The sequence below is a fragment of the Vombatus ursinus genome, unplaced genomic scaffold (genome assembly GCF_900497805.2).
Source record: "Vombatus ursinus unplaced genomic scaffold, bare-nosed wombat genome assembly UNPS02010548.1, whole genome shotgun sequence".
In the NCBI taxonomy this organism is placed as follows: domain Eukaryota; kingdom Metazoa; phylum Chordata; class Mammalia; order Diprotodontia; family Vombatidae; genus Vombatus; species Vombatus ursinus.
In genome coordinates, this window is record NW_020950326.1 from 1,231,107 (window position 1) to 1,254,087 (window position 22,981).

General features: G+C 32.7%; 1 protein-coding gene across 1 annotated transcript in view; it reads left to right on the forward strand.

The window, feature by feature from the left end:
• Window positions 1-22,981, forward strand: part of DPP10 (dipeptidyl peptidase like 10) — a 934,204-nt gene that overhangs the window by 244,165 nt on the left and 667,058 nt on the right. The window contains exon 3 of the mRNA XM_027854721.1: window positions 8,575-8,670. Coding sequence (XP_027710522.1) covers window positions 8,575-8,670 — 96 coding nt within the window. The remainder of the gene's footprint in view (window positions 1-8,574; window positions 8,671-22,981) is intronic.

Genomic DNA, 22,981 nt, shown 5'->3' on the forward strand with positions numbered 1-22,981 from the left:
TATCTATCTATCTATCTATCTATCTATCTATCTATCTATCTATCTATATACATACCTATAATTTTTTCCCTCCAACTAACGTAATTCTGACAAAGGTCTCATGAGTTACAAATATCATCTTTCCATGCAGGAATGTAAATAGTTCAACCTTAATAAGTCTCTTATTATTTCTCTTTCCTGTTTACCTCTCCATGTTCTGCTTAAGTCTTGTATGGGAAAGCCAAATTTTCTATTCATCTCTGGTCTTTTCATCAAGAATACTTGAAAGTCCTCTAATGACCATTTTTCCCCCTGAAGAATTATACTCAGTTTTGCTGGGTAGGTGATTCTTGGTTGTAATCCTATCTCCTTTGCCCTCTGGAATATTATATTCCATGACCTGCGGTCCCTTAATGTAGAAGCAGCTAAATCTTGTGTTATCCTGATTGTGTTTCCACAATACTTGAATTGTTTCTTTCTGGCTTCTTGCAATATTTTCTCCCTGACCTGGGAACTGTGGAATTTGGCTACAATATTCCTAGGAGTTTTACTTTGGGGATCTCTTTCAGGAGAAGATTGGTAGATTCTTTCAATTTCTATTTTGCCCTCTGGTTCTAAAATATCAGGGCACGGTTCCTGGATAATTTCTTGAAAGATGATGTCTAGGATCTTTTTTTGATCATGGCTTTCAGATAGTCCAATAATTTTTAAATTCTCTCTCCTGGATCTCTTTTCCAGGTCAGTTGTTTATCCAATGAGATATTTCACATTGTTTTCTAATTTTTCATTCTTTTGGATTTGTTTTACAGTGTCTTGATTTCTCATAAAGTCACTAGATTCCAATTGCTCCATTCTAATTTTTAAGGAATTATTTTCTTCAGTAAACTTTTGGACTTCCTTATCCATTTGACCAATTTTGCTTTTTTAAGGCATTTTTCTCCTCATTGACCTTTTGGACCTCTTTTGCCATTTGGGTTAGGCTATTTTTTAAGCTGTTATTTTCTTCAGTATTTTGGGGGGTTTCTTTTAGCAAGCTGTTGACTCGTTTTTCATGATTTTCTTCCATCCCTCCCATTTCTCTTCCCAGTTTTTCCTCTGCTTCTTACTTGCTTCTCAAAATCCTTTTTGATCTCTTCCATGGCCTGGGACTCATTCATATTTTTCTTGAAGGCTTTGGATGTAGGAGCTTTGACTTTTTTGTCCTCCTCTGGTAGTATGTTTTGATCTTCTTTGTCACCAAAGTAATATTCTATGGTCTGACTTTTATGTGCTATTTGGTCATGTTCCCAGCCAATTACTTGAGTTTTAAACTCTTTGTTAAGGTAGGGTTCTGCTTTCAGTGTGGAGAATGTACTGTCCCAAGCTTTGGGAGTTTTGTGCAGCTGTTTTCAGAGATACTTCTACAGACCTGTAAATTTTCAGTTCTTCCAAAGTGGTATGATCAAGGGTGAGGTGTTTACTCCTTTCCTCACCTGTGCTCTGGTCTATGAGTGACCACAAGCACTCTTTTCTGCCTTGGAACTGTGAGGAGTATTTCCTCTCTACTACTACTATGAGCTCCACCACACCAATGCTCCTCCTTGCCCCAGGACCAGCACCCAAAGCTGTGACCCAGATCCAAGCATAGGTAAAGCAAGAGAATCCTGTCTCAGCACCAGCAAAGAGATCTCTGCAATCCTCCTCTGATCAGTCACCTGATTGCCCCTTAGTCTGTGGGCTGGAAGCTCTGGAAGCAGCTGCTGTCCTGGTGCCAGGCTCAGGGAATGGGGCTGGGACCATGCTTCTCTCTTACTGCAGTCAGTGACCTTTCCTACTTACCTTCTAAGTTGTCTTTGCTGTTCATGGGTTGAGAAGTTTGGAAACTGCCAGAGCTTCCTGTGATTCAGTCCTCTGAGGCCTACTTTGGGTTTGCTCTGGCCTGTTTTGCCTATGTGCCTATGCCAAACTGTGTTCCTCTCCCCACCCTGTGTGATATACCTTTCGTATTAACTATCCCGGTTGTCTTGGGCTGGAAGTTTCTTTCACTCTGTCTTTTTGTGAGTTCTGCTGCTTTAGAATTTGTTTAGAGCCATTTTTTTACAGGTATTTGAAAAAGTTTGGAGGAGAGCTCAAGCAAATCACTGCTTTTACTCCAGTATCTTGGTTCTGCCCCCCCATTCTAGTTTTCAAGGAATTATTTTCTTCCTTAAGATTTGGTTTCTCTATTTCAAGTTGTTTGACTTTCTTTTCGTAATTTTCTTGGATTGCTCTTATTTTTTTTCTATTTTTTTCCTCAATCTCTCTTATTTTATTTTATTTTTTTAAAGTTCTTCCAGGAAATAATTTTGTGGTTGGGACCATTTGATGTTTCTCTTTAAAAAAAAATAAGTAGCTTTTTTTAACTCCATTTTCTTCCTCAGAATATGAACCTAGATTTTCTCTGTCTCCATAGTAGCTATCTATGATTGGGTTCTTTCTCCTTTGCTTACTCATTTTTATTTATTGTTGTTTTATTAGTAGTAGTAGTCATAGTATTTTATTTTATTTTAGGGGGGGCAACTATTAGTGTGATCAAGTTCTACTCACCAAGTATGGATAGTAATGCCCCAAGCCTCAATACCTTCTTCCCATTATTTTATGAGGTCTGTCCCAGGGCTCAACTCTAGGCTCTCTTCTCCACTCTCACACCTTGGGTAGAGCCTCCATCATGCTGTCCCAGAAATGAAATTACTTCCTTCAGTCCCTCTGATGGCTGCAAACTACAGCTGTCCTCTCTGCCCTGTAACTGAAACCAGGAACTCTGGTCTCCTTCAAGTGCACAGCAGGCTCCCTGCCCCTCAGCTACTGCACTCACAAGGTGTATACTAGATCCTTCTCCCCCACAATGGTATCCCAGCTTTGACTGGCATCCCTTTACAGTGGAAGGTCCTTCAATCTTCTCCTGCTCAGCCATCAGACCCCAACACCATCTATGAGATGAAAGTTTCTAAGACTGAGGCTCCCTTCCAACTGCAGCTGCCCCCAGGGGTTGTTGTTTATGATTCTGTCAAGTTGTCCTGAAAGTGTTTTTACTTCACTCAGGCCAAACCTTTGCCCCTGGGGGGTCAGGTTTTTCTTGGGGACTCCTCAAGTTGTCTTAAGAGACCAACTTCTTTACCCTGTATTTATTTCTGCTGTCCTGAGGTGATCTGCCTTTTTTTTTGTGGAAGAAATCTGAAGAGCTGAAAGTTTTCTGATCTATTCCATCATCTTGCCAGAATACTCCTTTCTTTCTTTGTTTCTTTCTCATTCTCTTCCTATCCTGTTTTTCTGTTTGTTTTTTTGTTTGTTGTTGTTGTTGATTTCTTGCTTGGTTATGTATTTTTCTTTTTTTTTTTACTTCTGCCTTCATCATTCCTCTCTCCCAGTATGTCTCCCTCCCTCCACTCTTTTTTCTTTCCTTTTATCCAGATTATGTTACAAGGAATATTGTTTAATCTTTTAAACATTTTAAATATATATGTATATATGTATGTATGTATATATATTGATAACACCACACAGGTCCACATATGTATAGGTATGCATATATAGGCACACACATGTATGTGTGTATGTATGCATGCACACATACACACACACACCCCTATGTGGTGATAAATTATGTTATTCCAGGGCTCTCCTTTATATTACAATCTAAATGGGAAAAAAGTGTCAAAAGTATGTTCAACAACCAAAAAAATGGATTGGCCTTTTCTTTTTTTTCCATTCTCACCCCAATCATCAATTCCCACTGAAAGAGGAAGGAGAGTAAAAAACGAGTCAAAAGTCTTCCTATAGCTGCATGACCACATGAAGAGACTTGCCATAATGTTGTGTCACAGGAGTATGCTCAGAATTTATCAATTAGAGATTACTGGGAAGGCAAACAATGAATGTCATGAAGAATCATCTGAGAGATGATGATGATGAAGAAATCTAATTCAGCATTTGTATGTGTGTACAAGTGATGTTAAATGCTTTCACTTGGAGAAACTAGTACTGCATAGTAAATAGAAAGCTTGCTTTAGAATGAGGAAGACCAGGGATGAAACTCTGTCTCAGACAGGTACTACAATGGCAGTTAACTTAATATTTTAAGATCCAGTCATCTCTAATAATTTTAATGTCACAGCAGACATTAAAGTCCTGAGTGTCCTCATGCAGAATTAATTTTTTGCACTTAATAATTTTTTTTTTGCAATTACATGTAAAGATAATTTTCAACATTCATTTTTGTAAGATTTTGATTTCCAAAATTTTCTCCTTTCTTCCTCTCTCCCCTAGACAGCAAGCAATCTGATATAGATATACATGTACAATCATGTTAAATATATTTCCATATTAGTCATATTGTGAAAGAAGAATCAGAAGAAAAGGAAAAATGAAGAGAGAAAAAAATTAAAAAGTGAAAATAGTATGCTTCAATCTCCATTCATATTCCATAGTTCTTTCTCTGGATGTGGATAGCATTTTCCATCATGAGTCTTTTTGAATTGTCTTTAGTCATTGTTTTTCTGAGAAGAGGTAATTCTATCAAAGTTGATGATTACACAATTTTGTTGTTACTGTGTACAATGTTTTCCTGATTCTGATCACTTCACTAAGCATCAGTTCTTGCAAGTCTTTCTAGGTTTTTTTCAGAAATCTGCCTGCTCATCATATCTTATAGAGCAATAGTATCCTACCACATTCATAAACCACAACTTATTCAGCCATTCCCCAATTGATGTGCATCCCCTCAGTTTCCAAATCTTTGTCACCACTAAAAGAGCTATTATAAATTTTTTGTACATGTAAGTCACTTTCCCTTTTTTATGATCTCTTTGGGATACAGACCTAAGAGTGGTATTGCTGGATCAAAGTGTATGCACAATTTGGTTGCCTTTGGACATAGTTTCAAATTGCTCTCCAGAATGGTTGGCTCAGTTCAAAACTCTACTAACAATGCATTAATGTTCCAATTTTGAGGATTAACTTTTATTCTTATAAATTTGACTGAGTTGTCTATATTTTTGAGAAATGAAGCCTTATCAGAAATACTGCTCTAAAAATTGTTTCCCACCTTTTTGTTTTCCTTCTAATCTTGGTTGCATTAGTTTTATTTGTGAATTTTTTTAATTTAATATAATTAAAATGATTGATTTTGCATTTCATAATGTTCTCTATCTGTTGTGTAGTCATAAATTCTTTCCTTCCCTATAGATCTGACAGGGAAACTATTCCTTGCTGTCTTAATTTACTTATGGTATCACCATTTATGTTTAAATTATGTACCTATTTTGGCCTTATCTTGGTATAGGGTATGAGATGGTGATCTATGCCTAGTTTCTACCATACTATTTTCCAGTTTTCCAAGTAGCTTTTATCTAATAATGACTTCTTATCCTAAAATCTGGAGTCTTTAAGTTTATCAAAGAGTAGATTATTATAGTCATTGACTACTGTGCCTTCTGTACCTAACCTATTCTACTGATCCACTATTCTATTTCTTAACCAGTACAAAATAGCTTTTTTTATGATTGCCACTTTTTAATATAGTTTTATATCTGCTATGGCTAGGTAGCCTTCATTGGCATTTTCCCCATTAATTCCCTTGATATTCTCGATCTTTTGTTTTTCCAGATGAATTTTGTTATTTTTTTTCTAGCTCTATAAAATAATTTTTGGTAGTTTGCTTGCTATGGCATTGAATAAGTAAATTAATTTAGATAGAATTGCCATTTTCATTATATTACCTCTATCTACCCATGAGCAATTGCTATTTTTCCAATTATTTAGAACTGACTTTATTTGTGTAAAAAGTATTTTATAATTGTGTTGATATAGTTCCTCATTTTGTCTTGGCAGATAGACCCCAAATATTTTATATAGTCTACAATTACTTTAAATGGACTTTCTCTTTCTATCTCTTGCTGCTGGGCATTGTTGGTCATATATAGAAATACTGATAATTTATATGGATTTATTTCATATCATTCAACTTTAATAAAAGTTCTTGTTTCAAGCAGTTTTTTGCTTTATTGTCCAGGATTCACTAAGTATACCACCATATCATCTTCAAAGAGTGATAGTTTTGTTTCCTCATTACCTATTTTAGTTCCTTCAATTATTTTTTATTCTCTTATTGCTTTAGCTAACATTTTTGGTACATTGTTGAATAATACTGGTAATAATTGACACTTTTGTTTAACACTTGATCTAATTGGGAATTTTTCTAACTTATTCCCATTACATATAATGCTTGCTGGTGGTTTTGAATAGACACTGCTTACCATTTTAAGGAAAACTCTTTTATTGTTATACTGTCTTGTGTTTTTTATAGTAATGATTGCTGTATTTTTTAAAAAGCTTTTTCTGTATCTATTCCAATAAATATCTGTTTTATCTTAATTTTATTTTTGATATGATTAATTATGCTGATAGTTTTCCTCATATAGAAACAGTTCTGAATTCCTGATATAGATCCCACTGGGTCATAGTGTATTATCCTCATGATAATTGCTACAATTTCTTTACTAATATTTTATTTAAAATTTTTGCATCTATATTCATTAGGGAAATTAGTCTATACTTTTCTTTCTCTGTTTTGGCTCCTCCTGGGTTTGGGTATCAGCACCCTATTTCTGTCATAAAAGGAATTTGGTAGGATTCATTTTTTGCCTGTTTTTTCCAAATAACTTATATAGTAATGGAAATAATTGATTTTTTAAATGTTTGATAGAATTCACTTACAAATCTATCTGGCCCTAAAAATTTAGTCTTAGGGAGTTCATTAAGGGCTTGATTATTATCTTTTTTTTTCTAAAAAGGGTTAAGTATTTTATTTCCTTTTCTGTTAATCTGGACAATTTATTTTTATTAAATATTTATTGATTTCACTTAGATTATCAGATTTATTGGCATTCAATTGGGCAAAATAACTCATAATTATTGCTTTAATTTCCTTTTCATTGGTGGTGAATTAACCCTTTTTATTTTTGATACTGGTAGATTGATTTTCTTCTTTCTTCTTTTAAAAATCAAATTAATTGATTATTTTTTTTCATAAAACCAGCTCTTGGTTTTATTTATTAGTTGAATAGTTTTCTTACTTTCAATTTTCTTAATTTCTCATTTAATTTATCCAAACTTTTAATTTTGTATTTAATTGGGGATTTTTAATTTGTTCTTTTTCTAGTTTTTTTAGTTACATGCCCAATTTGTTGATCTCTTCTTTCTGTTTTATTCATATAAGCATTTAGGGATATAAAACTTCCCCTAAGGACTGCTTTCACTGCATCCCATAAGTTTTTATATGTTGTCTCATTATCGTCATTTTCTTGGTTGAAGTTATTGCTTATTTCTATGATTTGTTGTTTGACCCACTCATTCTTTAGGATTAGATTATTGAATTTCAAATTATTTTTAGTCTATCTTTCCTTGGCCTTCTATTACACAGAATTTTTATTGCATCATGATCTGAAAAAGATGCATTTAACATTTCTACTACTGCCCTCCCTTCTATCAGCCTCCCCCCCTTCCCTTTTCTTTCCCCTTTCCCCTCCTACCTCCCCATAGGGTATGATAAATTTCTATACCCAACTGAGTGTGTATGTTATTCCCTCTTTGAGCCAAATCTGATGAGAGTAAGATTCAAGGAACACCCAACCCCTCCCTTCTTTCCTTCTACTGTAATGGGTCTTTTGTACCTCTTCATGTGATGCAATTTACCCTATTCTGCCTCCCCCTTTCCTTGTCTCCCAGAACAATCCTTTTTTGTACCCTTTAATTTTTTTATGTCATCACATCAAACTCAAATTATACCCACACCCTCTGTTTATGTATACTCCTTCTAACTGCCCTCATAGAGATACAGTTCTCAACAGTTACACATATTATCTTTATATGTAGGGTTGCAAGCAGTTTAATCTTATTGAATAGCATGCTTGTTTTTCTTTCCTGTTTACCCTTTTATACTTCTTTGGAATCTTGTATTTGAAGATTGGATTTGCTGTTCAGCTCTGGTCTGGGGAGGAAAGCAGTATCAATGTGACATACAAGAAAAATCAAGTAATGTAAAGCCAAATGTATATCAAATAGACACATCTTAAATTTGATCATGCTTCATATTTCTTATATTTTCTTTTCTTTTAGAATCTATGTCTGTTACTTTCTAATTTTGTTTCACTTACTGATAGCTCTCTGAACTTCACTCAAACACCACAGCAATTTCGACACGTCATAGCTCACTGGGATCAATCATACTAAAATTACCCCATATTTATTTTAATTAGTTTAAAATAATATTTTTATTTCTTATTCAAATTTGTGCACTCATGATCTGTTTCAATAGAATGTATTGGACTACAAAATAAAATGAAAACTTTAAGTTCATAATCATAAAAATTAAAAAAAAACAATGCTTTTTACTATTAAATACAGATTAATATGAAATTCTAAAGTTTGAGTTGAAATGAAGATAATACTATTCAACTACTTAAAACAATCCCTTTAACCTAAAACATTGTCATTTAAAAAGACAAAAAAACTGTCTTAGAGTTTGATTATTGATAAATGCATACATGTTTAACCAAAATTTCCTCCTTTTTATTTTAGATGAACTTACAAATTCATCAGAGACCAGATTGTCTTTAGAAGATCTCTTCAGAAAAGAGTTTGTGGTTCATAATCCTGAGGCCAGATGGATCAATGGTAGGTTTATGATTTCTGTATTACCTGGAAATTTAGTATTACAGTGATAGATTAATATGTTAGTAAATACAAATGACTTGTGATTTGATTTATTTGATTTATTCTTCATACATAAAATTGTACCATAAGCCTTGTGTTCTCTGTTCAAGAAAGATAGAAGACCTAGGGAGTCTGAGTAGACCATTATCCTGAAATTTTTAACTTCCAGTTTACTTTAATATTTATGCTGCTAGGAAAACCAAAATATATGTGTGTTTTTATATATGTTGATATGAAAACAAAGACTAAGAACACATTAAATATCAACCAGTTTTATTTTCAGAGGTTCTGAGGAAGCCAGGTGTGGGTTAGTTTGTATTTGTTACATGTATATGTTATAAGATTAGAATTTATTAGTTTGGATATGTTGTGATATATACATACATATAAGCATACATGTGTATTCATGTGTATATATGTGTATATACACATATATGTTATAGGTATAGGCACACTTCAATTGTAATATTATGATTTACATTTATGATTACATTTATATAATTTGTTTTATAATAAATGGGGCAAACCATTAAGATTCCTTACTTGTCACTACAATTATTTGGAATTATGGGTAAAATGATTAAAGGTTATATCACTTTTACCTAGAAAAGGGATCATTCCAAAGTTTCTCTTAAGTTACCTTGAAAAAAGAATTTTCAAAGATAAATGGTCAGCATATTGCAATGAGTCCTGACCAAAAAAACAAACAAACAAACACACTTGAGTAGCAGTAGACACATAGACTCCCCCCACCACTCCAGCTTCCATCTATATAGTGATAGTAGAGGAAAACATCTATGGTAATTCATGTTGTAACAGATGATGAAAAGGTGAAAAAATATATTTGTATATTGAGTGCAATTATTTACCTGTATACACAAAATATGATCATCTCCTGCATTATCCTCCATATGATACTTTGTAAATAATTGTGAATGTGCTAGAACCAAAAGGGAACAATTCTACATGTCAGTATTAATCAATAACATTCCTTTATTCAGAAGTTATTCTTGTAATTCTAAAAGTAGGATTCAATTTCTTATGTTTTTAAAAGAATATTCACAATAAGCAAAGGGTCAATGTCCCTTTCACAAGAATTCATTGAATTAAATAAATAGAGAAAATTTTCTCTTTAATCTCAACTCCTATGACAGCCTATAAGAAGTCCAGTATATAAAATAATGATAATGATAATGATAACAACAACAACAACAACAACAATAATAATAAAGACCTAGTTTACCAAGAACTAGCATGCTCTAGGCTTTCTCTTAAGGCCCTATGACAACTGTCAATGATAAGACCAATCCAAGATGATAATTGAATAAGAGCAAAGTCCTTGAAGTTCCAGAAAAATAGATTGGTTTAACAATATCTTAGGATAAGCATGTCTATTATCTACTGTTGTATACATACTGTGTAAATACATTTAATGTTTTTTTCTACTTTGCCTTCATTACTAGTAATGTTTTTCTCTGAGATGAAATGCAGGAAAAGGGATTAAAGAATAAGGATCCCTGGGGGAAACTTAGTGGCATTTCTCAAAAAAAAAAAATGAGATATAGTTTGCATTAGAAAGCAGACAACAGTAGAAAAACCTCCCCTTTCTAACCTTAGGTATTGTGTCTTCATAAACACATGCCATAGGAGTTATTAGGAATGGCAGTAGTTGTGTCCAACATTTTTCTCAGCATTTTTTTTACCCAAAGACAGATATTTCTTTTATTGGACTTCATATTTTTTGTTAAAATCTCTTACTAAAGACAACTGGAAAGAGAAGTGAGATCACCAATTGTTAGTATGAAGCACAAATATTGCACACATACACATTTTCTGATGGGCTCTTACAATTTTCTAAGTCACTATTATTTATTTGAAAACTTTCTCTTTGAGGAAAAAAATATCAACTATACTCAGGAGATTTTTCTTTCTTTTTTTTTTTTTCATTTCAGTGTAGGGAACCTTGGCAAACTGCACAAAAATACTGTTTTATTCATTCTGGCTTTTGGTGAATACAATATATGCAATCTTGCCTACCAAACACAAAAAGGAAATGTAAATATCTTTTTCACCCACCAGTGCTCCTTGGACTGAATTCTCCTTTGGAGAGTCTATCCTCCTGGATTTACTTGACATTTTTATTTTGTAGCTCAAAATATTTGGTATCATAATTTAAGTAGTAAAATGGAATTAAATGCCTGCCAAGTTTTGACAAATATGTTCAAAATGCTGTATTTTTCCTCAATGGTATGAAAGATCGGTGGACTAGTTAGCAAAACACTTGAATAATTTTCTTAGGCAGGTAGCAATATCTGATAGAAATATAATTAAGTGGAAAAAATACTTAGGAAAGCAACATGATGATATGTATTTTTCTATGAATTGGAAACTTTTTGGATTAGTGACATTAGAACAACCTTTTGATTATTGTCCACAAAGTTTCCTTTTATATTAATTAATGAAACATAATAAAATGTTAGCTTGTTGTTTCTTTTGCAAGTTATATTTATTTTTCTAGGGCTAGCTTAAATTGTTAGTGATAAGAAGTCATCCTTCTTAAAATATTCCCTAGGAAAGCTATATTCTGCATCTTTCACTCTTAATCCAAGGTTAATTATCACTTCTTGCTTAAAGAATCTTTATACTGTTACCTTTGCATTGTTTTCTGTATTTATATTTGCCAGTCCTACTCTCCTCTTAATCTAGATTATTTCTGCCTCTACTTATTCCCAAATTCACCATTTGAAAGAATATCTTTTCTATCAAAGTATACTCAGATTGTTAATTGCAAGAGTGATTTTGGGTTCTCAAAGGTCATGCCAGTCAACATCAAACTCTAGTTGTTCCTACCATGTTGGAAAGACTTTTGACCTGGATCCATTGATAGACTACATTTCTATTGTCTGAGGACAATCCTGGTTAAATCTAGAGAAGTTCATTATCAGAGAGTGAATGCTAACTGATATTTTTGACATAAAGAATGAGACATTACATAGAAAGATTGCATTTTGAATTGACAGATGGAATAGCATTACCACTGAAATCACTCTGAATTATCAAAAACAGTATGTATGTGTGTATATCTAAATATATACACATAAGAGGAAAGGAAGTGCTATATTTTAGATCAAACTGTCCTGAATGTGAAGGTCAGAATCTAAGGAATATGAAGGTAGAATGTTATGAGGTTAGGATTGGAGGAAACGGTGTTGAACTTTCCTATCTCTCATAGTTTTTGATTTTGGATATATATTAATATATTAATTAATTAATTATATTAATAATATAATAATATAATTAATTAATTAATATATATTAAGCCAACTCAAACAGTCCTGAGATTTTTCAGACATCTTTGGATTTTTGGATTTGTCTTTCTCTCAGTTAAGATATGAAAGAATTGTCTCAGAACTGATTGAAAGATTTTTGGGGGCAATGAAAAATGACCAATCAGTATAATAAGAATATACCAGCACAATGATCTGTTTGTTTTAAATAGCACAAGCAATAAGATGTTAGGCAGCACAGAAATGTTGATAACATAAGCAGATTCCTTGAATTTAATAACTCATTCCCCATATCTTCAAATTAAATATGAAATCAAGAGAAAGAAGAATGATTCTCAGTCAATTTAGCAGCTTTGATTTGAGGAATGTGGGTTATCTTAAAATGTCCAATCATCTATAGAAAGGTATTTGACATCATTCTTTCTGCCATATTACTCTTCTTCATGAAATGCCTTACAATGATACTCAACTTCCAGTCTGAGGCCCTGTATAACAGCCTCCATCCAAGAGATAAATTGGCAGATTTATTCAAAGTTTCTATAGATAATGTGTTATTTTTGTCAGCAAAACCAGTGTTTAAGTCTGAAAATAGCTGTGTGACTCTGGGAAAACCTTTAAACTCTCAGTGTCCCAGGAAAACCTGTAAGTCTAGAAGTTGAAGAATAATTTGATATCTCTATTGTTAAAGTATTTTTTGCACAAGTTGTTCCCTACACCAATGAAATAGCAGGTCTGGACCAAAAATAAAAACAAATAAATGCTAATCTTCATCTTGCTGTCTGAAAAATTCAAATTATCTTTCTCCCTTTTTGCTCTTTCATCCCTCTACACACAAATGATAATGATAAATTAATTTCATGAAAAAATAATAGTTATTTATTATTTTACTCCTTATTCATTTTAACCATAAGCACTGTTTCAAAGATTTCTATATTTCATAATGTTTCATGTTCAATGAATTTACCCCAAACTTGCATCACACTGTAGAAACACTTTTTGGAGAGTTGAAGATTTAAAATATGCCCTCCCAGTGTTGGCAAAACTAATCTATACATATCATTTTCAGAAATAATATAAACCATTTGAGCTTAAGTTGCAATAATTTGTTAGGGATACAAATGTGCTTAGTGTAATATATAAGTAAGAGTAGCTTCTCTGACAAACCATTCTAGTTTATGACTGAACATGAAATCACTTGGAAGTTTAGTGGAATGAATTTTTCTGAATAGATATGAGAAGTTAGAGGGGGACTAAAAGAAGGAAGGACACATTTATTAAGCACCTACTGTATGCCAGGCACTGTGCTAAGTTCTATATAAGTATTTTCTCAATTTGATATTTTAACAAACCTAGGAGATAGGTACTATTACTCCTGTTTTGCAGTTGAAAAAAAAAACAGAGGCACACAAAAGGTAAGAGACTTACCCAGGGTCAAAGAGCTACTAAGTATCTGAGGCCAAATTTGAACTCACATCTTCCTGATTTTGAGCCTAATGCCTTATCCACTATACCAGCTGGCTATGTTTAAAGAACTAAAAACAAAGATAAGGTTTCAAATATGGAAAACTTGATGAATTGAAGTACTATTTTCAGAATTATAGAATTCAGAAAAAGGATCAGGATTTGGTAAGCTTTGTTTGGACATATTAATTTTGAAGTGACAGTGGATATCCAGGTACAAATTTTTATGAGGGTCAGAAATTGAAAAATAAATTAAGGCTAGAGATACAGATTTGGAAGTATATAAGCACATTGGAATATAGGTGTTCTAGGAATCTTAACCAATCCTGGTACTCCATTTCTGCCTAAAGTCCTGTCCATCACTGGAGATTTCTAAGAGGAGAGAGTTAATTGCGTTTTTATCGACATTACTTTATTCATGGAATTAACAGCACAGATATAACCCAGTACATATTTATTGAAAAAGGAAATAATCTGCCTCCTTGACTTTGCAATACTAACAACAGAGGTTTACAATATAGCTTCTAGAGGTTACAGAGGATTATGACATCTTTTCTTCAGATACTACACAGAATGTAATGAGGCTTAAATTGTATTTTTCAATCTATCAAAATAAAATTTTATTAAGCACAATTACTATGTGCCAGACACTGTGCTAAGTGCTGAGGATACAAAAAGAAGCAAAAGACAGTTTCTTCCCTCCAAATGCTTCCACTATAATGGAGGAGATAACAGGAAAACAAATATATACAAAGCAAGCAATATGCAGGATAAATAGGAAATAATTAACAGATAGAAGGTCCTAGAATTAAGAAGAGATGGGTTAGGCTTCCAATAAAAGATGGATTTTAGTTGCAACTTAAAGGAAGAGAGGGAGGTCAGGAGTCAGAGTGCAGGAGGGAAAACATTCCACACATGGGTGACAATCAGAAAAGATTCCTGGAGCTGAGAAATGAGATGCCTTGTTCATGGAAAAGTCAAGACAAGTGACATTAGATTCAAGAGTATGTGATAGGAAGAAAAGTGTAAGAAGCCCAGAAAATTAGGAGGGGGGGTTAGGTTATGAAGGGCTTTAAATGTCAAACTCAACATTTTATATTTGCTTCTGAGGCGAAGGAAGCCACTGGAATATGTTGAGTTGGGATGCATAACATTATTGAATGTATATGTCAGGAAAATCACTTTAGTGGCTGAATGGGTTATGGATTGAAGTGTGGAGAGCCTTGAGGCAGGCATACCCACTTTGCAGGCTATTGCAATAATCAAGGCATGAAGTGATGGGAGCCTATGCTAGAGTGGTGGCAGAGTCAAAGAATAGAAAGGGGTGAATTTGAGGAATGATGTTAAAGTGAAATTGACAGGCCTTAGCAACAGATTTGATTTGGGAGAGGGTAAGAGATAACAAGGAATCCAGGATGACTCCCAGGTCATGAACTTAATGGCCTGGGAGGTTAGTGTTCCTCTCTAAAACAATAGGGAAGGTAGAGGAAGGGAGTGATTTTGAAAGAAAGATAATGACTTCATTTTTGCATATGTTGAGTCTAAGATGTCTTCTGGACATCCAGTTAGAGATGTCTGAAAAGCATTTGGAGATGCATGACTGCAGATCAGATTGCAGATTGGGGCAAAACAGGTAGGATTATGGCAGTAAGAATTCATTTAACATCAAAATTTAGATCTTATATAAATCTAGATTTGGAAGGAAGTCCTTCACCTATTTAGAATTCTGTTGTTATGACAGGATAGAGAATGGACATGTGATTTCAATATCATGGGGAACTCTCAGATGAGGAAACTCCCTCTAACAATACAATTCAAGAACTTATCTTTCATTTATATTAGGATTTTTTTGTTTGTTTTTTGTTTTTAGGCAATTGGGGTTAAGTGACTTGCCCAGGGTCGCACAACTCTTAAGTGTCAAGTATCTAGTCTAAGACCAGATTGGAACTCAGGTCCTCCTGACTTCAGGGCTGGTGCTCTATCCACTGTGCCACCTAGCTGCCCCTATAAGTATAGTTTTTAAAAGTTTCTTAGATCATTGAGAGGTTAAATGATTTGCTGAAGATCCATATCCAATAGGTTTCAGTGAGGATTTAAACTTAGGTATCCCTTGTACTGAAGCCAGCGTGCTGTAAACAGTCACAGTCCACCTTTTCTACTAATTATTATAGTGTATTCATACTATTGTTGACATTTTATTGACCAATGTACCTCAAGAACCATTTGAAAAAAATGAATATATGAAATATGTATAAGATCCCTATATAACATTTCATATTATACTTTTAGTTGTTTCTCCCAAATCCAACATAATACATTAATTTTCCTCATATTCTATTTTCCTATTCATGAACTATTTATGATAACTATTTATCAATTTATTATAAAATCTTAATGTACTTATATTCAAAATGTACCTATAATCTCAGGTTCAATTGGTGTTCACATATAGATAAAAATATGCTTAAAAATCTTCTAAATAAACTAAGTGTTGACTATAAAAAATATTTTAGTTGGGCAATTTTTTATAAAAGTTGAATTTTGATGAGTCCTGTTATCATTTTTATGAAAAATCAGGAAAGAGTGGAGAAAACCTTTGTTTACACCAGGAAAAAAATATATGTTGCTTGCTGAATAGTTTTTTTTTTTCAGATTCTTCAAGAGAAATGATTTAAATGTGTGGAACTGTAATTGATACCCTGCAGAATTAAAAAAATTAAAATAAATGAAATTTAGGCTTCATGAAACTCATTTCTTTACTTTCTCTTGTAGCCATTCATTTCTGAGGCTCTGATTTGGATATGAAAGAGAAAACTAAGAAAATATCTTACTATAATTTTGATATTGAGAATTATCTGAAATTGTTAAAGAAATGTATGATGTAGCATCAAAAAGAAATCAAGAAAGCAATAAATGTTGAGTGCTAGCTATATGTTGTATATAAAGTGGAGCAAAAAAGCTACATGAGGTTTGCCTCCAATTCTTTAAGGAACTTACAATCTAGAGAGGATGAATAACTGAACCCAGGGGATTTATTAAGTGTTTGGGAGTTAGGTACTATCAGTATAACATTATTTCAAAGAAGAGAGAGATCAATTTGAGCCAAAGCATCGTCCAAACACACCAAGAAAAAGATAAGGGCTTAAGCTAGTGCTTCAAGTATGAATTGGATTTAGAGAAATGAATGAGAGGAGGGAGGGCATTCCTGGCAGAGTGCTTTAGAAATGGCATAGAAAAAAATAAATAAAAAAAAGAAATGGCATAGATGTAGAATTGAAGTGTCATGTCTATTAGGATATCCCCGAGAAGAATAGCCAGTTTGGAGAGAGGAAAAAGTCCTAAGACCTATGGAAATTGAATTGGATATGTTAAGTGAATGAATACATGAATGAATGGAAACAAATTTATGAGGCACTTACTATGTACCAGGTACTTTGCTCTGCCTTGAGGATAAAAATGCAAAAATGATATAGCCCCAGGACTTAAGGAATTTATATTCAAATAAGGGGAGATAACTCATCAGAATGGTGGGTGGAGAAGGGATTGTCTAGGGAGTCACAGATAACAAGAGTTGAACTAGAGAGCAGTCAATTATCCTTTTCAGAAACAATGTAGTAGCTCATTAGCAAGAGGTGAATGAGGAAGGAGTAGCATTTCAATAGAGATGACAAGGTAGATAGCAACATTACCAGTGTGCTAGCTAGATTGAATGAGAATTTTGGTTTGATGATCTAATTTGGGCTTGTGGGTAACTCATCACTGTTTGCAAATTAAGCTCCTGGATAAATATCAATAAAATCAGTGTGACCTCAGGAAAGGAATTATAAAACAGAGTAGGTTAGTTTTCTTGGGCTGGGCAAAGGGTATGTTTTCTGATTGATCAGTCTGAAGATGTTCCTCTAGGTGATGACAAACAAGGCAGTGGCAGTGTAAATGGCAAGACAGCTGTTGTGTATAGCTGGTTGTGATGATGTTCAGGCATGGAGCCTGGAACCACTTAGATATAGTGAGCTAGTTGAATTAACACTTGGTAACAAATTAATATTAGCCAGTAGTAATGGTTCAATAGCCAATAGCAATGATTTGAACAATGGTTCAAATGGAACTTTCAGTGTTCAGATTTGATAAGTCACAAAATTTACTGTTAAAACTAGTTGTAATGGGAACACTTGAATGTACTTAAATGGTGTAAAATGTAATCTGGATTTTATATATATATATATATGTGTGTGTGTGTGTGTGTGTGTGTGTGTGTGTGTGTGTGTGTGTGTGTGTATAAATGCATTGTTGATGGAGTTCTGAAATGATCCAACCATTTTGGAGAGAAATTTGGAACTATGCTCAAAGGGCTATAAAAATGTGCATACCCTTTGACCCAGCAATAGCACTTCTAGACCCAGATGTATGAAAAATATTTATAACAGCTGTTTTTGTGATTCCAAAGAATTGGAAATTGAGAGGATGCCCATCAATTGGAGAATGGCTGAACAAGTTGTCACATATGAATGTAATGGAATACTATTGTGCTATAAGAAAATGAGCAGGCAGACTTCAGAAAAACCTGGAAATTCTTATATAGACTGATACTGAGTGAGGTGAGCAGAACCAGGAGAACACTACATGCAGCAACAGCCACGTTGCGCGATGACTAACGTTGATACACTTAGCCCTTCTCAGCAATGAAAGAATCTAAGACATCTTCAAAAGTCTCATGATGGAAAATTCTATCCACATCCAACGAAAGAACTATGGAGTTTGAATGTAAATCGAAGCATACCATTTGCTATATTTTTCTTCTGTTTTGTTTTGTTTTCTTTTTCTTGTGGTTCCTCCTATTGGTTCTAATTCTTCCTTACAACATCACTAATATGAAAATATGTTTAATAGGAATGTATATGTATAGCCTTTGTCAGATTGTGTACCATCTTGGGTAGGGAGGTAGGAAGGGAGGGGGAGAAAATTTTAAAGCTCAAAAACTTATGGAAGTGATTGTTGATAAATCAAAATAAATTAATAAAAAATATAATCTGGAAAACAATATACACAATGACCTCAATAATATGAATGGAAGCAACACTAAAAAGCTGATGAACTTCAATGAATTGTAATGACCAACATTGACCATTGATATAAACTTCCCCTTTTCTGGAAGAAAGGAGACAAACTCTGAGGGCAAAATACTACACACATTGGAAGACAGGATTGTTGTTTGGGTATATTTTGACTAAGTGGTTTTTTTTCCCAATTATTATTATTATAAAGAAAAATTGAATCAAAGAGTGCAAGTTTTCACAAAATGGCTTTGATGTAAAACAGTATCAGTAAAACACTTTTTTTTTAAAGGGACAGTATCTTATCTTGGAATAGCAGTTACTATCCTACCTTTATAATCTCTTATTTGTACTTTTGTGTTTCTGTCATATAGCATAAAAATTTTCCCTCTCAGAACTGAATGACCATCTAAAGCACGTGAAAGGTAATTTTAAAAAGTTTGTTTTGATAGCCTTTTGGTCTTCTCCATTTCCCAGTCACTGTCAATGCCAATGTAAATGAACATTAGCATTCATTATGGAAGCTACATATTTGAGAACATTAATTTGTCATCATGCTGTACTTTTAATAAGCCTCCAACAAGGTCAACTTGAGCCTCGAAATCTTCTGATGGTATACATTTTGTAAAAGGGAGAAAAAGGTAAAATATATGATAATTGGTTGTGTCGCACTATTTCCATGTTCATTCCCATGAGAATATCTACAAATTTGGTCTTTCCTGATTATCAGTTATGAAGTTTCTTGGAATCCTTTTTCTTTGTATTTTCTTATGTAGTTCTCTGTTAATTCTATTTCTGTTGACTTTTTAAATTTGTCTTTACTTTTATTTTTTATGTCAATTTAATTTATTTTTCACTTTCAAATTCTCTCCCTCCCTTCCTTTATCCTCTTCCCTTACCCATTCAGAGGCAAGAAACATGATATCCATTATATATATGAAGATATGTAAAGCATATTTCCACATTAGTTATCCCCTCAAAGCAAGGAAAACAAAGGAAAAATATTTCAATCTACAACCTGAGACCATTAATTTTCTATTCAGAGTAGATAACATTTGAAATCATGAGTCCCTTGGAATTGTAGTGCATTATTGTATTGATCAGATACTAAATCTCTTTTAAAGTTTAATTTATAGATTTTAATGATACTTTTCTTCTTTTTTATTAATTTATTTTTAGTTATCAATATTCATTTCAATAAGCTTTTGCATTCTAAATTTCTCCCCATTCCTCCCCAAGATGGTATGCAATCTGATATAGGCTCTACATATATATTCCTAATAAATATGTTTTCACATTAGTCACGTTGTAAAGAAGAAGCAGAACCAATAATAGGAATCACAAGAAAGAAGAAACAAAACAAAGCAGAAGAAAAAAAAGCAAATAGTATGCTTCAATCTGCATTTAAACTCCAAAGTTCTTTGTCTGGATGTGGATAGCATTTTCCAGCTTTTGAAGACTTTTTGGAGACTTTCGGAGACATCTTAGATCCTTGCATTGCTGAGAAGAGCTAAGTTATCACACAAAGTGGCTCTTACTGTATCCAACATTCTCCTGGTTCTGCTCCCTTCACTCAGCATTGGTCCATACAAGTCTTTCCAGGATTTTCTGAAGTTTGCTTGCTCATCATTTATTTTAACACAATAGTATTCGATTACATTCATATATCACAACTTGTTCAGCCATTCCTCAATTGATGGGCATCCCCTCAATTTCCAATTCTTTGCCACCACAGAAAGAGCTGCTATAAATGCATTATATAATATAATTATATATTATAAAATATAATATATGTAACATATAATATGTATTATAAAATATAAATACATAAATATAAATATTGCCCATTTATATTATCTCTTTGGGATACAGCCCTAGAGTGCTATTGCTGGGTCAAAGGGTATGCATATTTTTATAGCCCTTTGGGCATAGTTCCAAATTGCTCTCCAAAATGGTTAGATCAGTTCACAACTCCACCAATAATGCATTAATGTTCCAATTTTCCCACGTCTCCCACATTTATCATTTTCCAGAGATATTAAATCTTTCACATTTAATTATGGGCTTCTGGTTCTCACTTCACTTTGAATCAATTCATATAAGTTTTCTCTTTTTTTGTCCCCAAAATATCTCTTTTATCATTTTTCATATCACTATTATACTCTATGACATTCATATATTATAACTTATTCAGCCACTCCACAGTTGATAGGCGTCCTTCCAGTTTCCAATTTTTTACCTTCACAAAAAGGGCTACTATAAATATTTTTAGACATGATGGTCCTTTTTTTTTCTTTGATCTCTTTGAGATATAGACCTAGTATCAGTGCTGCTGAGTCAAAGGGTATACAAAGTTTCATAGTCCTTTGGCCACAATTGCAAATGGTGGTTGGACTAGTTCCCAGCTCCACCAACAGGGCATTTTCATACATGTTTTCCAATGTCCCATGTTTCCTGCAACTGTCATTCTCATTGTCTGTCATGTTAGCCAATGTGATGAGTATTAGATGGCACCTCATATATATATGTATATATATATATGTATGTGTATATATGTATGTATGTATATATATGTATATATGTATGCATGTATATAGCTTAGTTATCTACATATTTGAGAAATGAGACTTTTATCAGAGAAATTTGCTACTTTATTGTAGTTCCCTGTTTCTCTTCTAAATATGATACAATTGGTTCTGCTTATTCAAAAACTTTTTTTTAATTTAATGGAATAAAAATTATCTCATGAATCACTCTTCTTCGTTCACAAATTTTCCCTTTATCCATAGATAGGACAGGTTATTTCTTTCATGCTCCTTTAATTTGCTTATGATACCATAATTTATGATTAAATCATTCATCCATTTGAGTTAATCTTGGCAAATGGAGTAAGATATCAGTTTATGCATATCTTCCACCAGTCTACTTTCTAGTTTTCCTAGCAGTTTATTTTTTTTTTTCAAATTGTGAGTTCTTGTTCTAGAAGCTGGAATCTTTGGGTTTATCAAACACTAAACTACTGTGATCATTTTCTTATGGATATTGTATACCTAATCTATTCCATTAATAAACCACTCTATTTCTTAATCCAATGCCTGATTGTTTTAATGATTTACTGTGTAATACATTTTGTAATCTGGTACAACTGCAGCATTTTCTTCACTTTTTTTTTATTGATTACCTTAACTTTTTTTCTTCCAGATGAATTTTATTATCATTTTTTAGCTCTATAAAGTAATATTTTGGTAATTTGATTGGTAATGAATGAGTAAACTAATTTATGCAATATTGTCACTTTTAACCTACCCATGAACAATTAATATTTTTTAATAATTTAGATTTGTATTTGAATGAAGTGTGTTTTGTAATTGTGTTTGGGCACTGCATTTGTATGCTGTAGATATTGTCTCTGATTATTTTAAATGTAATTTCTCTTTCTCACTGTTGGATTTTGTTAATAGTATATAGTAATTCTGATGATCTTTGTGGATTTACATTATATCCTGCAATTTTTGCTAAGCTTGCTAACATTTCTAGTACAATATTGAATAATAATGGTAATAATGGGCATCCTTATTTCACCCCTGATCTTATTAGGAAGGCTTCTAGCTTATCCCTTATTATAGATAATGTTTGCTTTTGGTTTTAAATAGGTACTATTTATCATTTAAAAGAAGTTCCATTTCTTTCTATGCTGTCTAGTTTTTTTTTTTTAATAGGAATGGCTATGTCAAAAGTTTTTTTTTCTTCCATGTCATATCATAATCATATTTTGATATGTTTAATGATATTTATAGTTTTTTATATTAAAGCAGAGCTACATTTCTGGTGTAAAAAATCCATCCTAGTCATAGGATATGATATTTGTCATATATTTCTGTAATCCCCCAGTAATATTTTACTTAAACATTTTTTTTGCCAAATTCCATTAAAGAAAGTGGTCTATAATTTTCCTTCCAATTTTTTTTTGCTTTTACTGGTTTCTATGTCAAAATTATATTTGTGTTATAAAAGGAATTTAGTAGGACTCCTTTACCCATTTTTTAAAACAGTTTTTATATTATTGGAATTTTTTTTAAATGTTTGGCAGAATTTGCTTATAAATCACTCTGGTACTAGAGTTGCCCAGAAGTTCATTTATGACTTGATCAATTCCTTTTTCCCCTAATATAGGTCATTTAAGTATTCTGTATTTGCTTTTAATCTGTGAAATTTTTATTATTATAAATCTTTCATTTTATTTAGATTGTCAGTCAGTGGTTAACCTATATTTTTTAAAATAAAAACTGCTTGTAGTTTAATTTATTTGTCCATTTTTAAATTTTTTTTACTTTCAATTTAATTCTCCTTTTTGATTTTTAGGATTTCTATTTGGGGATTTACTTTGGGATTTAAATTTTTTCTTCTTATAGTTTTAGTAGGAAGTCCAATCTATCTGCTTTTTCTCTTCTTTATTGCTTAAAGCATTCAGTT